At 40.5% G+C, this 16868-nt stretch overlaps 1 protein-coding gene across 1 annotated transcript in view; it reads right to left on the bottom strand.

Annotated features, from left to right (window-relative positions):
* Positions 1-16868, bottom strand: part of GABRR2 (gamma-aminobutyric acid type A receptor subunit rho2) — a 52026-nt gene that overhangs the window by 27726 nt on the left and 7432 nt on the right. The window contains exon 2 of the mRNA XM_067530002.1: positions 6686-6792. Within this exon, the coding sequence (XP_067386103.1) occupies positions 6686-6792 (107 nt within the window). The remainder of the gene's footprint in view (positions 1-6685; positions 6793-16868) is intronic.

Raw genomic sequence — 16868 nt, 5'->3', positions numbered from 1 at the left:
ACTCCTTGCTGCAGCCAAGGGGATGGGAGATCAGCGCTCCCCTCCCCTGGCTATAGCAGGGAGCATGACAAAGCGCTCTGCCTAGGTCCATAGGTGCTGGGGTCCCTGCTGGAGCCAGAGGGAGGGGAGCACTGATCTTCTGTCCCCCTGGCTGCAGAAGGAAGCCACTGCCTAGGGACCCAGGTGGAGCACACAGGGCTACAGGATGCATGAGGTTTCCCTGCTGCAGCCAGGGAGATGCTGCAGTGGGGAGGAGGGGCCAGCTGGCAGAGACTGGTGGTTGTAAAAATGATATCTGCGGCCCTTGAGCCAAGAGGTTGGGAAACACTGGTGTAGACATACCCTGAGGCACTTTTGAAAGCCCCACTAGGCACCTCTCTGCTTCTTTAGGCACTTAAATACCTTTAAAAATCTGACCCCGTGACTTCTCTACCAGTTTCCTGTGTGACTCCTGGGTAAGCTGGGCACTGAACCCAGCTCTTCCGTAGCCCATGCTCACACCCTAAGCACCAGACCACAGTTCCTTGCTAATCTTGGATTCATTCACAGAGCAAGGAAAGTAAGATGACCTCAGAGGGTGTTTAATAAATCTATTTCTTAAAGTCCAAGCTTACTGCCTACATTTATTTCAGTTTCACATTGCTGGTCCTGCTTTATTAAATGCTTCCTACAAACTGGGGGGCGTTGGGGAAGGGAGGATTTGCTCAAAATTTGGAATTAATTTCAACAAAAATCAGCTTTTGCATCAAAAAGTGTGAAATTTACCAGGTTTCAATGTGAAAACTGACATTTCAAACAAACAAACAAAAGTTGCCTAAAGAGAAATTTGGGGGCCATAAAATTGCCTTCACCAAAACTGTATTTTTGTCCTGAGACGTATTTACTATTTTCACATAGCTCCAATTCAAGAGTAATCATTAATGTGCATCAGTAAAAACAACTGAGACTCACCTTCCAGCCTCTATATGTAACTGAGGGTTTCAACATCCCCCATCTCATCAGTGTAATGCTAAAGACTGTGGTATACGGTATTTAAACCACATCCATGTAACTTCTCTGATTGCTGAATATATAGGCCCTGATACAGTAAGTTACTTAAGCATGTGCCTGACTTTAAGCACAGGAGCACTGACTGGGACTACTCACAGGCTTAAAGCCAGGCACATGCTTAAGTAACTGCTGATTTGGAGCCATGCAGTCTTCCAGGTTGCATGCTGGAGCTATCTGTGAAGCAGGCAGAGACTAATAGTAGGACAGCTCAGACGACAGCATTTGACATTGTATGACAGGTTTTTTTAAGAGAGGAAATGGGCCTGAACCACACATTTCTTACCTGGGTCTGAACATACACAAATTCATGGATGTTCAGATCTGGGCTTTTGGTTCAGTTTCTTTTCCAGACAGAGTTCCACTACTAGATACAGCTTCAAATAGGAACTTCACGACAAATGACCTAAGTGGTATGCAACCTGAATATTGAATGGAACTCACTGAAGAGTAGATAAAAACAATATGGAGCAGCTTATTGTAGGTGACTCTGAAAGAAGCGAGAGAAAGTTCCAATACCTTATTCCCAGGGCACTGGGTTGTGATCCAGGGAATTGTTTGCAACTTGTGAAGGAAAACAAATCCTAGAAAAGTCTTGAGGACATTGTCAGCCTTCAAGGACAGAAAGACATTTTCAGATTTGTCTCAAGCTTCTTTTCTATGGGTCTCACCCACATCTTGGGATGTCTTATTGTATAAAACACCCACTCTGGGATGTAGAAGGCACAAGATTCAGGCCAGTTCTCTGAATAACAGAGTTTTGTGCTGGGTACTTATGTGATATAAGCTACTGTGATTTTTTTTTAATCGATGTAATCCCACTGAATGCCTTAGAAGATAGGAAGGAGTGGGCTGCTTGAAGTTGCCTAGAGTCAATATTTGCAATCTGCTGTGCTTCTAGCTTCAAGATGAAGATTTTGTCATTTCCCTTTAATTTCACACTCTGCCACAGAGTTCAAAAGTTCAGCGTTCCATCAGTTTCCTTTGATATCAGTCTCTCTCTCTCTCCTCATCTGCCTTCAACTGTTACAATGAGATAGCAGCAGTGGACCTTGAAGACAAAAATTCCACGTGACTAAATTGAGTTTGATACATCTTTCCTGACATGCATTTTGCAAGTTAAGTCTTATTCTGAGGCCAAAATGGTGGCTATGCAAATAAGATCAATCTCAGGTTCACAGAGGAGTGAGAAGGAGCTGTAACACTTTATTATTATTATTTATACTGTCGTAGTGTCTAAATCTGCAAGGGTGGGTGCCTTATTATACTAGGTGCTATACAAAGGTAGATAGAGACAGGGCCTGATGCAAAGATCTTACAGACTACACAGACTCAAATGGAAGGCACTCAGGGCAATCATTCAAATCATAACAGAAAAAAAAAACAAATCTTGGAGGTCACAGTATCTGATTTTCCTGGGCTGCAGATTGGTCTTTGGTGATTCTGCACACACCATAAACTCCTATTTATTTTTGTTGTGTAAAGAGAATCCTTGTACAGCCCATGCCTCAAGAAACTTAGCTGACCACCCACTGACTGACCAATAGTAACTCCAGCTTCAGTGACACTTGAATTCAAACTCTCCGTTCCCCAACAGCTCAGCTAGATCAAAGCCACATTACCTCGAGCTAGAGATTTGTGTGTGTGGATGGGAGTTGGGTTAGGGTTAACACTCACATTATACCTCAAACTAACAATACAGTGACAACATATCCTTTTAGTCTATGGGTTTGATTTCAAGAGGTATTAAAGTAAAAAAAAAAAAAAAACTGAGTGCTCAGCACCATTAGGGTTAGCCCTAAAACAGATACAACCAATTAAGTTCAGACACAGGATACATTCGGTAGGTTCAGTATCACTGTATGGAGGGGGAGGGGTTGTTGGTGTGTTTTCTTATCTTACTGCTGGATTATCATTGCAGAAGAAGCAAGTTTTACCGTTGACATTCAGCCTACGTGAGCCCATTTTGCCTTCAGTCACCCAGCTGTCCATAGGTGCTGATAAAAGTACCATTCAACAAGTGCAGCAAGATCTAGCTGATATTATATATGACTAAGTATAACATGAAGTATTAGGTTGCATATCAGCAAAGAAGGTACAGCTATTCTGGTTATCAACTAAAGCTGCTTATTGGCTTCCTGTAAAATATGAAATGCCATAGATGGAATGCTTAAAGTGGGTATTTAAAGAAGAGAGCACAACTAAAACAATTACATAATCTTTAAATATTAATATTTGTAAATAATACCTGGACATCTGCTGGCTTGAGCAGGATCATTGACATTGAAATAACTCCAAAAGGGTCAGAACAAATGCACTCTATTTTAGGGCAGGAGGAGACTGAGTAGAACATTAATAAAGCAACACTCGTTGTCATCATCATTTTATCCAATAGCCTGTCACTAATGGGCTGACAACAGGCAAGACTTAAATATGACAATTGGGCTGTTAATAACACAATTTACATAATGTCTGCTCTGGCGCTTCACAGCAATAACTTTTTTTGGATCCTTCACCTTCCTTCTAATGTTCTTCTCCAGTTTCTCCTCATATAACCTTAGCTCATCTTTCTCAGGTTTTACTAACATGCTATATGACACATGATTTCACTACAATCTAATACTACTTCCAAGGTTCCTTGTGAAATACTCATATTTGGATTTTTCCTGAGATGACGATCATTTTCATTTGGAACATAAAGTTATAGGTCTAATTCCCAGTACATTATTCTGCTTTTGTGCCTTATTCTTATTACACTAAAGCTCCTTTACAATACTCTGGAAGTGTGAAAGGGCCTTAAGGTGGGCATAGATTACAGTTACACCCATCTTTAAGGCCCTTTACACTTCCTAAGTAGTGTAATAGGGTTTTAAGTTACATGAGAATCAAGCCCCATTGATTTCAGTTTTACGCTGGTATAACTCCATTGGAGTAATGCAATGGTGAATGAGACTCTATGATTTTATTATGTATTATATTACAAAAGAAAAAATATATCCAGTTAATTTACTCTAATTTTTTCCCCGCTAATCGTTTTCTATATGATTCATCTTAGGTCTCGAGAAACATCCTGCAAGATTTTTTGATACCATAGGAACCTAAAACATCTAGCTGCTGTCACAAAGTTGTCTGGTTGCATTTGATTTGTGCTTACATAGTCTACAATCTAATCTAATGAAGTTGTTGCCAAGGTTTGTTCTTAGCCAGACACCGTTAAACTATGTTCAGCTGCACCCATTTGCTGACACCGATTGTCAGTCAGGGGTAATTTTGCTAGTTCAAAAAAGGCCTTTGTGAGATGTCAGTTTTCTCAGTAGAAATTACTTTCTGCTTCCCCCATTCTCCTGCAAGATGCTTTCAAAAACCTCTCTCTGAAGCTGAGCGTGCAATTTTCTGAAACTTTTCAAAGGCAGCGTCCAACAGGCTGTTCATTAAGTTGATGAACGTTGGGTTGAAGTGACTGATTTTGCAAAAACTACTTCAGGTTTTTAGGATCTTGCAGGATCTGAGAGCTTGTGTGGGTTTTTTCAAAATACTCTGTCAAAATGGAGAAAATATTTAAAATACACTTTATTAGAGTTACTAGAATTAACATGTAAATGCACCTTCATTTATTTTGGTGTGAAACATACACAGAGACCCCTCTCTCAGGCTCTAGGTACCCTGATAAAATATTAAACACACAATCAAAGACAGAAGAAAATACAATAGAAAGATAGCAGCAGATCCCACAAAATCTTGCCCTTTGGCACAGAGCATAACAAAATCTCTATCCCTCAGTCTCCCAAAGAACCTTCCACACCAAATGCACGGCAGTCCGGCCATATGACCAGCCAGAAAGAAAGATTTGGCAACATCCCCTGGAGATCATTTGATTCAGGCTATTTCAGACCAAGTGGGGGAATGAATTCCAAAGTAGAGGGCCCTCCTCAGGGGAACACCCAACAAGCAGCTCTCTCTCATAAAAACCAAAGGGATTCTAGGTCAAGCACCTCTCTTCACCATATTTATAACAGCATCACATAAGAGAGGCAGTTTGGTGCTGTCTACCCCAAGTGTTCAAAAATCATGAGTTTGGTTTGAAAATATGCCTAAATCTTTTTATTTGCATTCAAGTACCTGAGCCTTTAGGGTGAACTTGAATCATGTTTGCTGGCTTTTCTTTGCCACCACAATAACTAGAAGTTTACTGTGTTTTTTTTTTTCTCATGAAAGTAGAGAATCTCATGTAAACACATGACTCCAGAAGTTGGGGCTTTAAGTAAAACAGCAAATGTCATGAGACTTACAATAAAGTCATGAGAGTTGGCAACAGTGTGAATCCCTCTGGTAGTCAGGTCTCAGGTGATGTAGGGCTTTATAGGTCAAAATCAATGCTTTCAATTCCTTTAGGAAAACTACAGGCAACCAGTCAGTTCATGAAGCCCATGTCATGGGCTCACAGTGAAATACTCCACTTAACCAACAGGCTGCTGCATTCTGTACTCCCTTCAGCTTATGAACAGAGTTAAGATACAGCATTTCTCACACAATAGATTTGCTAGATGAGTGTATTTTGAACTATTACTTGTAAACTGAGTAAATTTGAACTGGAATCATTGAGACACAAACATGGATCCTGCAATGCCATTTTGCATTCTGTTTTTGTAGTACAACCATAATTAAAACATGTTTGTATACTTTCTTTCTGACTTTTAATTAGCACTTTGATATAATGCTGAATAATATGGCTAAGATTGCCAACCACTGCAGTCACAGCGATATATGAATATAGATTACAGTTAGCACAGCCTATCTGATTATGTGGTCTTACGCAATCATTTGGTAAATACACGTCTATGCTTGTGTTCATTACCCTTGTCTCCTCTGCTAATACTGTACCATGTTGTGTATGCAATGCCCGGCCCCCTTCTCCTAGATTATCAGTACACTCCATTTTAAAGGCAGTTCACACCAACCAAGGGCAGCTACAGTTATTAGTTTGATGTTTATTTCTAGTTGTGAAGAAGGCTCATGTGGAGCTTCTGAGCTGACATGATTAAATTATAAAATAATTAGAATCAAGAGGGTGACTCCTAGGCAAATTCCTGTGATTGATGGGGTGGGGGAAGGATGGAAAGGTGTTGGTAGGTCTGGTTCCGCCTCCCCCTAGGTTGTTGTATAAGATTATGAGAAATCGGGTTTACAGCTTGACAAAACTATTCCAGTTCTTCTGTAAGCATGCAGAGTGACCTGACTGGTGAGTTATCTGTTTTATTATTTTATAATTTAATCATGTCAGCTCAGAAGCTCCACATGAGCCTTCTTCACAACTAGAAATAAACATCAAACTAATAACTGTAGCTGCCCTTCCCTTCTAGACACAATTCTCAAGCAGCGCGAAATATCATTTAAGAAAAGGTCCAGCTCCAAGCTCTTGGAAGCACTACTGAACTGAAGGAGAAATTAGCAATAGAAAGGAGTCTTTCTGTTCTCAGGGGTGCTGGAGGCCAAAGTCTGCTGTCAGTTACCTTGGAGTATCCATTGAAGGCACTGGAGTTCTTCCAACCTACACGAGTGTAGGAAAGAACAATCTGGCTCAGCAATATTTTCCCAAAACAAATGAACTGAAAAATAGCAGACAAAACAATAGTCCTACCTCCAAAAGCTGGCCTCATAGTGAAATCATGGTCATCTACTCTCAAAAGCTGTTCGGTTTTTCCTTTCCGAGTTTTGGTCATGTCATAATTCTTCTTATAGATGTGGCTGTAAAAGAGGAACAACAGGCCTGTCTGTCACTCCAGATCTGTAATCACTGTACCTGAAGTGACTCTAAAATATGACACCTTAGTGGATGAGAGTTATTTTGTCTCGCTGATTTCCATATTATTTTAAGAGGTAGCAGTATGATTGGCAGTTTTGTGTGAGCAGCTCCCCGCTGCTGGAATTACTCTGAGAGCAGCAAGGCTTCTGGGCATGGTGGGGAGAGGCAGTGTGGAGGAGATGGGGAAGCCCTGCTACAGCTAAAGCCAAAATTTTATATCCAGTTCTAAGTCCGACAATGTTTTCTCAGCCTCCAGCCCTGAAAGCTCAGCATGGTTTCTGAGAATCAGGCTGTATCTTTCTGCTTCAGATATCATTACTATCAAAAGGATTCTAGAATGAGAGTGTAGCAGGTCATTTTGCTAAGGATGTTCAAGGTAGGTTAGAGGAGGACTTGCTTTTCAGCTGCTACATTGTTTCTTCTGTGCTGACCGTTGTAAAAATAGGGTTTAATCTAAAACTAAACTGATGTGACCTGGATTCCAAACAGGTCTGCCCAGTATCAAGGTGGCTGAGGTAATATCTTTTATTGGACCAATTTCTGTGGGTGAGAGAGACACTCCTTCAAACTACACTTGACCTGAAGAAGAGCTCTCTGCAGCTTGAAAGCGTGTCTCTCACCAGCAGAAGTTGGTCCAATATAAGATGTTACCTCACCCACCTCGTCTCTCTCTGATATCCTGGAACTGACACAGTTACAACAACACTGCTTATAGCATCAAGGTGACATTATTATAAATTCACTTTTGTCTGACTATAATTATGCACAGTCATATATTGCTCTCAGTCAACTGTACCAATGGGAGCTGTGCATATGGATTAAGAGACACTTGTTTTCCATAAACCTTAGTGCCCTATAACCAAGTAGTAATAACATCACTCCAGTCCCTCCAAGGTATTAGTATTATATTGTTCTCTCTACCTGAAGTCTGCCTTAATTCTTAGTCCTCCATTACCCTGAATAGCAAGTGAGAAAATGAATTCACTTTTAATTAAGATATATTGGAAAATACCATAAACTAGAATCAGAGTAAGGAGATAGCAACAAGCCCCTGCATAATGGACTAAAACAATTATTCAACCAGCATACACTGGGAATTCAATTATAATCCTGTCAGCTAACTGCCCCATACACCTCTAATAGAAAATCTGATTATGCAATCACAGCAGTTCCACATCAATATAGGAGGAAGGATTAGAATAATTAAGAACCCTGAACCCCTTTGCCCTGAAAGTGAGACCTGATAAGACCTAAATACTGCTGCAACTAATGATCAGAGAGTTATTAAGAAAATAAAAGGGGTGGGGCAGGACAGTTAAATCCATTTGTTCGGGGGGTCACTGGCTGGTAGAGGCAGAACATGAGCAGAGGAATTGGAATTCTAGGTTGGCAATAGTGACTGCAAGAAAAATTACACCAAATGAGGTTGAGAAGTTTCCAACAAAAACAGAGCTTAAAAATAAACACCAAGCTATTAAATATTTCAGCTGATCCAAGTAAATTGCACCCATGATGCTGACTGGTGACAGTTGAAAGCTCACTTACGGCCTAATCCTGCAGCCATTTTTCACATGAATAGTCCCATTGAAATCAGTAAGGATCAGGTCAATGGGTAGAAGTCTTTCTCGGCATGTGTGTTAAATATTGGTGTTGTCTATTGGCATATAAAATTAACTAGGGCATGATGGTGGCCAGCTGGAAACAATGACCAATGTTCTGTGTTCAATTACAGGCATGCACCTCCATAGGGGTTACCGGAATTGCACTTTTATTAAAATCAGCTATGGAATAGAGGGTACCAAATGTTGGACCTATCTTGAAAAAGGCTTGCGGGGATCTGGGGAATTATAAACCAGTATAAGCCTTACTTCAGTTGCAGGTATATTGTTTGAAATAAAAATTATAAACAGAACTATAGAACACTTAGATGAGCATGATATGGTAGAGCCAAACCAGCATGGCTTCTGTAAAAGAAAAGGGTGTCTCTCCGATACACTAAAGTTATTTAAATGCATCAACAAAACAGTGAATTCAAGAGAACCAGCTAATAAAACTGATTTGGGTTTTCAATAAGCTTTTGTCAAAGTCTCTCACAATGTGGGTATATTAAGGAAATTAAGTAATCATGAGGTGAGATGTAAAATACAGTTTTGGATTGAAAATTAGCTAAGAGGCAGAAACAAAGTAGAAATAAAATGGTGGATTTTTACTATAACAAAAAGTCAGCAACAGGGTGGCCCAAGATCTGTACTAGGACTGGTGTAGTATAACACCTTTATTAATTACTTGGAAAAGGGGCAACCAGAGAGGTGGCAAAATTTGTAGTTGATTTGAAATTATTTAAATTACTCATGACTAGAGAACTTGGTGAGGAACTTCAGGGCAACCACACAAAGATAGAGGAGTGGGTAGCACAATAGCATATGAAAACAAATATATAAGGACTGGTAGTAGGCAAGTGGCAGACACTGTTGATTTGGTTGACTTAATGTAGTTTCTGTACACCCATGCACGTCATATATCACTTGAAAGCGTATTACGTCTACTTTAAAATGAAGTCTGATGTGGGGCTGTCAAGTGGTGCCATTACCAAAGAAATGGGGATAAACAGCAACACCACCACCATGTTAAAAATTGCACTTTGAAATATTTGCATTCATTTCAGTTAGCTTAATGAAACTATGTATGATTGCAAGACATAAAATTGGATTTCTTTGTGACTTCAAATCATCACAACAACACTCTAAAGAGCAAAACAAAATCTAATAATACATTTGTACAAGTATCATTGAAATGTAATAGAGCTGGTGACACTTTTAGTTAACATCATCATCATCCTCTTTTTCATCATTATGATCTATATCGAGAGTGCATAGGTTACCACATTCTTTGTTGCCTTGGCATTTACACAGTTCTGTGCAAGGAAGATTGTTCAGACTATAGACACAGCAGATTGCGCAGTAATCCCTCCTGGGACAGGCACAACTAAGATCTTGTAGAAGCTCTGATGCCCACGTATGAAGCTTTGCTTGTCAATTGTCCTGCGACTGGTCTCTGTCTCAATGGCTTATCTATGTGTTCCATTTCGGAAAGTAATGAACAGCCAGGACCAAAATCTCTGTATCAGACGACCTAATTGCTATTGTTTCTTTGACACCAAGAACCCTAAAGGTCACATAGGCACATTCAGCATACAGAAGCATCCTTGTGTCCACTTACTCTTGAGTATTGTACAAGTCTTGGGCTTCTTCATTGCCTCTATTAGTGATGGACTTTGCTACTTCACTATTAGAAAAGCCACCAACAGGAAGTAGGGTTTGTGCTGAGTGTACTTCTATATTCTCAGGTGCGTTTTGAACCATATATTCACTGAGGAATTTTACAAGTGACTGCTTGTTGGATGCCATGTTTAGAAACTCTTTCCATGGAGGCATAGGGCATCCACCAATCACCTGATATTTCTGGCATGCAACTTTATATCCCATCCAGCACTGTCTTTTCACAGTTTTCACAGAGTTAGCTTTGTCAAATCCTTCTAGGACCTGTCTCAACTATTCAGCAGCCAATTCATCCAGCCATCATCCATCATCCAATTGTCTCCAGCCATCCTTTGTATGACGGCCATGGTACTGTGGTTTCTTTATTGCATGGTTTTAGCTCATGGATTCTTTCAGCCTGAGCTTCCAGATGATGCCCTAATTCCAGCGCCGGATTAACCTTTTGTGAACCCAGTGCCAAACATATTTGGGGGGAGGAGGTCAGTCCCTGGAGCGAAGCAGGGGGCAGAGGCAAGAGCACAGCAGGGGAGGGCCAGTCCCCAGAGTGAGGCAGGGGCCAGGGGCAAGCACAGCAGAGGGGGGAAACCAGACAGGATCTCCGTGGGGCGGCATAAAGCCAGCACCTACCTCTATCCTCTGGAGCCGGGTCCTTAAGAGCCAGTTCTCTCTCCAGCAGAGCTGCAACTACTCCAGCAAACAGCAGTTGCTCTTCTCATCCTCCTTATAGGGAGGCTGATTGCAGTTACTCCTGTAACTGGACACCACCAGTTGGCTTTTCAATTGGACTTTCCGGTCAAAATCTGGACACCTAGCAACAGGGGCACCGGAACAGGGGAGGCCAGGAGGCCAAGGCACCATCACTTTTTTCCTGCCTTAAGGATGAGCGATGGGGCAGAGGGGGCAGAGAGAATCAAAGAGTGGGCATGGCCTCAGGGGAAGAGGTGGAACAGGGTGGGAAGAGGCGGAGTGATGGCAGGGTCTTGGGGAAAGAGGCTCAGTGTGGACAGGGCCTCAGGGGGAGGGGTTGAGCAGGCAGGGCCACAGTCTGGGTGCCAATGCCCTCCCGCCACTTCTAGGGAGCTTCCAGCACTCCTGCCTGGCAAACCAAAATGCGCCCCTTCTGAGAGTGGGCCCAATGCTGATGGCATCATCAGCACCATTGTAAACCCAGTGCTGCCTAATTCAATTTTGTCTGTTCTTCTTATTGTCCCATCAGCATGGAAGAGGGACATAGACATAGGTCCTTGGATGCCTAAGAACAGTTACCATTGAAACATTATCTCTGCTCAGGACAGGGCTCTGTGGAAAACAATTCCTGGACTGATAGCTGCTGTGATTGTCCCTCCCTTGCCAGACTTTCATTTGGTCTTCTTGGCCATGTCGGTAAATGCTCTGATGCCTGACTTTTTGACTGGGCTGAAGAAACTACGTCTCCAATCAGAATCAAGTGCATCTCTCTCAAATCTCTCCATCTGTGATTTTCAGTAGAGACTTTTGTACCTCTGATGTTACATGCAGTCCAGCAGATCTCTTGATAAGCACTTCTGGATGATTCAGGTTCAAATGCGTTTGCATATTCTTGATGATGTGGTTGGTAAGGGTTGTAACGTGCTCTTCGTCCCTCTTCAGTGCAGAGACAAGGACTTGTTTATGGTCTTTGTCTTCACTTCTTGCTGTTAGACCACATCTTTCTCTCTTAGCGGTGCATATTCATAATATGAAGCTGTGTACTGTCATCTCTAACTGTAATACTGATCTTGCACAAATGTCACTGAATTAAAAAGCTAGTTTCTAGACTATTTCAAAGGCTAGTACTGCATTCATAGGCCATTACAATTAAAATTTTCTACCAGGCAGACTATATGCTATATTGTATGTACAATAGCTTACAAAGGGAGAAGCATTACATTAGGAATTCATGTACATTCATATCTAACCACTATGCCATACGAATTATGTGCATGCAAGCGATTGCTACCGGAGCACAACCTTCAATGTGAGACTGATCTCGTCAGCAAATTTCATGTGAAAATATAGAAAACTATTATAAGCACTTGTGAGATACTTTGACAATGACGAATATACAATGAGAAAACATTTCGTATTAGTAGGTTGCAAAATGTTGATATTTGCCATTTTTGCCACACACTAAATAGCTTCATCGTTTCTGAGAATACTTAAAAGAAAAATCTTTTAATACATTGTTGTTTGGTAGTCTTGACCAAATAAACATCACACTAAAGTGTTGAAATTAACCTAAACAGTAAAAAACTGTAATCGGTCATGTTGCAGTGTTTCTGGCAATGTGCAAAAAATGACTTTCTTATTTTGTGTACCATTGTTTCACCTCACTTACAGGCTTACACACCACTTGACAGCGCTACATCATACCTCATCTACACATACATAAAATAAGCTTTCAAATGATATAGGGGTGTGTGTAGGGTGAGTATGTTAAACTCCAGAAATATGGCCCTTTTGGGCGAACTGCAGCACACCTAAAAGGATCATCATATGAAATTATTAGACCTTTATATAAATCAGGAGTACAGCTTCACTAGAGATATTATGTTCATTGCTGGTGACCCCATCTCAAAAAGGGGATAGCAGAATCAGAGATGGATAGCAACAACGATTAGAGGCATGGAAAACTCTCATATCATGCAAGATTGTGAAAGGAGGTAGCTAAGAAGGGAAAATGATAAAAATATATCCAAAAAAAAAAAAACTGCTTTAGAGAAAGTAGATCAGGAACACCTCGTCTCATAACATAAGGAAAAGCAATTATTGAAGCCAAGAGCTTAGCAAGATTCAAAAAAGGATTAGACATTTATGTGAGAAACAAGAATATCCATAATTCTAATAAACAGGAATTTGGAAAGGGAGATAAAGCCAAACAGTAATTGGTAGGGGTTAGGCGGAACCGTTTCCTGGAGGAAGGTTACTACTACTAGCTGTAAGTATGCCCAGTGGTCTGTGATGGGATGTTAGATGGGGTGGGTTCTGAGTTACTATAGAGAATTCTTTCTGGGTGTCTGGCTGGTGAGTCTTGCCCACATGCTCAGGGTTTAGTTGATCACCATATTTGGGGTCAGGAAGGAATTTTCCCCCCAGGGCAGATTGACATAGGCCCTAGGGGTTTTTCGCCTTCCTCTGTAGCATGGGGCACGGGTCACTTGCTGGTGGATTCTCTGTACCTCAGAGTCTTTAAATCATTATTTGAGGACTTCAGTAATTTAGGATTAGGTTAGAGGTCTATTACAGGAGAGGGTGGGTGAAATTCTGTGGCCTGCATTGTGCAGGAGGTCAGACTAGATGATCATAATGGTCCCTTCTAACCTTATAGTTTTTGAGTCACCTCATAACTGCCTACTTTATGGTTTATTGAACTTTCCTCTGTGTTAAACCACTGTTAGACACAAGATACCTGACTAGATGGACAACAGTTCTGATTCAGTATGACAATTCCTATGATCTTAAGGTACTGCATACTGGAAGGAAGAATCATAACTATTCACACACAATACTAATTCTGATTAACCTTCCACTCAAAGTATATGAATAATCAAAATAATAAAAAAGCCAACAAAATGTTAAGCTGTATAAGAATATTATGGGCAATACTGAAGATATTATAATGCCATCATATAAATCAATGATACATCCTCACCTGGATTACTATATTCAATTCTGGACATGCCAGCTCAAAAAGATATAGCAGAATAGATGGGTCCAGATATACACAACAAAAATGATTAGAGGCATAGAAAGACTCCCAATATGAGGACAGATTGAAAAAACTGGCACCGTTTACTTTAGTGAGGAGATCAAAAATAAGGGATATGGCAGAGTTATAGAAAACAAAGAATACTAGAGAGAAAATCAGCTGGGTGCTCTCTATTTACATTTCTCAAAATATTTAAACCAAGGGGCACTGAATGATATTAAAAGACAACAAATTTAAAACTGACAAAAGGATTTCTTTTTAAAAAAAAAAAAAAAAACACAGCATCCATGGAACTCAGTTGCATAGATTTTAGGGTCAAAAGGGATCGTAGTGATCATATTGTCTGATTTCCTGCATTATGCAGACTCTAGGATTTCACCAAGTGGCCCCTGCATCAAGCCCATAATTTCTGGTTGGGATGGAGCAATCTTTTAGGATCCAGTTTTTGTTCATAATTGTTCTTGGCTTCAGGAAGTGGCCCTTTTAAAGCACCGAATATAAATATATATTTAGTACTGGTCAGAATTATATTCTCACTGGCACAAGATAGCACTGAGACCAAGAGTTTAGCAGGTTAAAAACCAAAAAAACCCAAACCCAGAAACAAACAAAAACAAAAAAAGGATTTGACATTTATTTGGATAATAAGAACTTTCCAGAGCTACATTAGAAGAGATTAAAAAAAAATTAGAAACATAAGCCCGCAAGCTCCAGGGCATAAACCAGTCACTGACAGGGTAAAAAAGAAATTCTCTTTATAGGCAGGACAGTTCATAATTGTCTATTATTGGTTTTCTTGCATCTTCTTTTAAAGCATCACTGACATGACCGGATAGCGGACTAAATGATCTGATCCTGATCTGATGTGGTATGGCAATGCCTATTTCTTAATATGATTTTTTTAATATGATTTTTGTTTAATATGCTCAGTGAATACCTTCCTGGGCTCCAGTCCCGTTTCTGAAAACTACTAAATAAAAACCCCATTCCCTTTCTGGAATAGGCATGGAAAGGTGGAAAGGACAACACACTTTTTTAAATCCAATACAAGAGAAATACTAAGATCAGTACACCTCCTGTTTTTCTATATAACAAATGAAGGGCACCACAGCTACATATGAACAGTGGAAGCTAAATGCAAAATGGAGCAGAATGTACTAAAAACATACATGGCTGTCTGTAGCTACTATCAATCTTGGATTGGCATTCAAAATTTAATCTCTCCTTTAATATGTGTAGAAGTCTTTCGCAGCTATGGGTCTATACATATGTGTACATAAAATGTGTGATTTTCTTTTTCATACACATACAACAGACACTCAATGAGATCCTTGGCCTTGCTATGTTACCATTGTTTTGTTCTGGCAATGCCAAGTTAAATTAAATCTTCCCTAAATACGGTGAGTGGAGCATTCCCTGTTGAGGGACTATCTGGTTAGCTTTGAGCTGGTTCTAATACACTCCTCAGAGCTCCCCTGTCTAGGGGACATGGTGGTGGTGTTGCTGAAGTGCCACTGAGGATTCTCTAGTTAATGTGAGCAGCCAATTCAATCCCCTGCTACTTCTCGGCTCAGAGAGGACAGACAGCCATCTTTGTCCCTATTTTCGGTGTGATGAGTACTGCTGCAGCACACCTGAGAATTCAGCCCCGAAGTGATCGGAGCAACTGTATCAATGCACCAGTAGTTGACAGAAATAATCCAAAGGCAGTACACGGGCATTGATGTTGTTCACTAGTGTAAATAAAAGTGTATTCCACACTGCACATTATCATGTATTCTACATATGCTGTATCAGCTGGTATCTGTGACCCTTAGCTTTAGTTTTTGCAAGATTTGTTATGAATAGTGAGTCTTTAAGTGGGAAGAGGATGTGTGCTAATATTTTGTTATCAACACTTTTGCCCAAGTTTTTAGTCTGCTTTGCAGATAAAGTGGAATATGGTTTGTTCCTGGCAATGTGTACTACCCATTGTGATGCCTTGCTTAGGACATCCCAAACTATAAGTCTCTATGTTACTGCTCTGCCTCACCATGAGTGAGTTTTGCTGCTGCTAAGCTGTGTCTGTTCCCTGACATACCAGCTTGACTACTCTGCAAGTCCAAACCTTGCCTTGAAGATAACAGCCAGTGAACCGCACTTCCTGAGTTCCCCAGGGACATCTCCCAGCAGTGTCCAGTCCCTTCCACTGGAAGTTATTATGATTGCCGCCTCCAAAGAGACAGGGCACGCATCAGCATGTTAGGTTAGCTGAAGACTCGCATTTTACTTTAATTCACAGCACTGAAATTATTTTGTAATAAAACAATAATAAGTTTATTAACAAAGAACAGAGATTTAAGAGGTACTAAGCAAGAGAAAAGAGACAGGGATTGTTACACACAAAACAAAATAAAACACTCTTCTAGCGACCAAACTTAATCTCAGCAAGTTACAATTTTTGCTTAAGCAGTTTTCTTACTTACATCAAGTTAGCAGCATCGCTAGCCCTCCAGATGAGGGAATCTAGCTTTCACAGGCTCACAAGGTGCTGTCCTCTATGACTCCTAAGTGATGGATGCCAAAAAGGGTTCTGCTTATACTTATTTTTCCCAAAACTCATTGTTTTGTCCCCAGAGTCAGGATGACCTGCTGCAGGTCTTCTATGCCTGTTGACGTCCCTCCACCCTGATGATCTGTATGTAAATGAGGTTTCTGTTGTTTAGTTTCCAAAATGCTTAATTTACATTGGAGACAGGTAGATAGCTGGCTTCCCATCTATCTGGGAGAAAACCTATTTCTCCCTTTGTTTGGTCACAGACTTTAAAGCATAATCTTAATGAGTATCCATAATTCCTCATATAGTGTTCATACATATACGTCACAATGTTATTAATCACCAGCTTTCATAAAAGCACTGACTCAAAATACTTTTATAGTACAATAATTTCGTATACAATCAGTTGAATCAGTTACTTGTTCTTTGGAGTTTACACCCCATTTTCCCCTGGGACGTCTGGACTTGATCATCACA

Source organism: Emydura macquarii, unplaced genomic scaffold, assembly GCF_026122565.2.
Source record: "Emydura macquarii macquarii isolate MOO-44397 ecotype Brisbane River unplaced genomic scaffold, CSIRO-AGI_Emac_v2 contig_3019, whole genome shotgun sequence".
NCBI classification, from domain to species: domain Eukaryota; kingdom Metazoa; phylum Chordata; order Testudines; family Chelidae; genus Emydura; species Emydura macquarii.
Note: the sequence above shows the minus strand (reverse complement) of the source record. Positions and strands in the feature narration are given on the sequence as shown.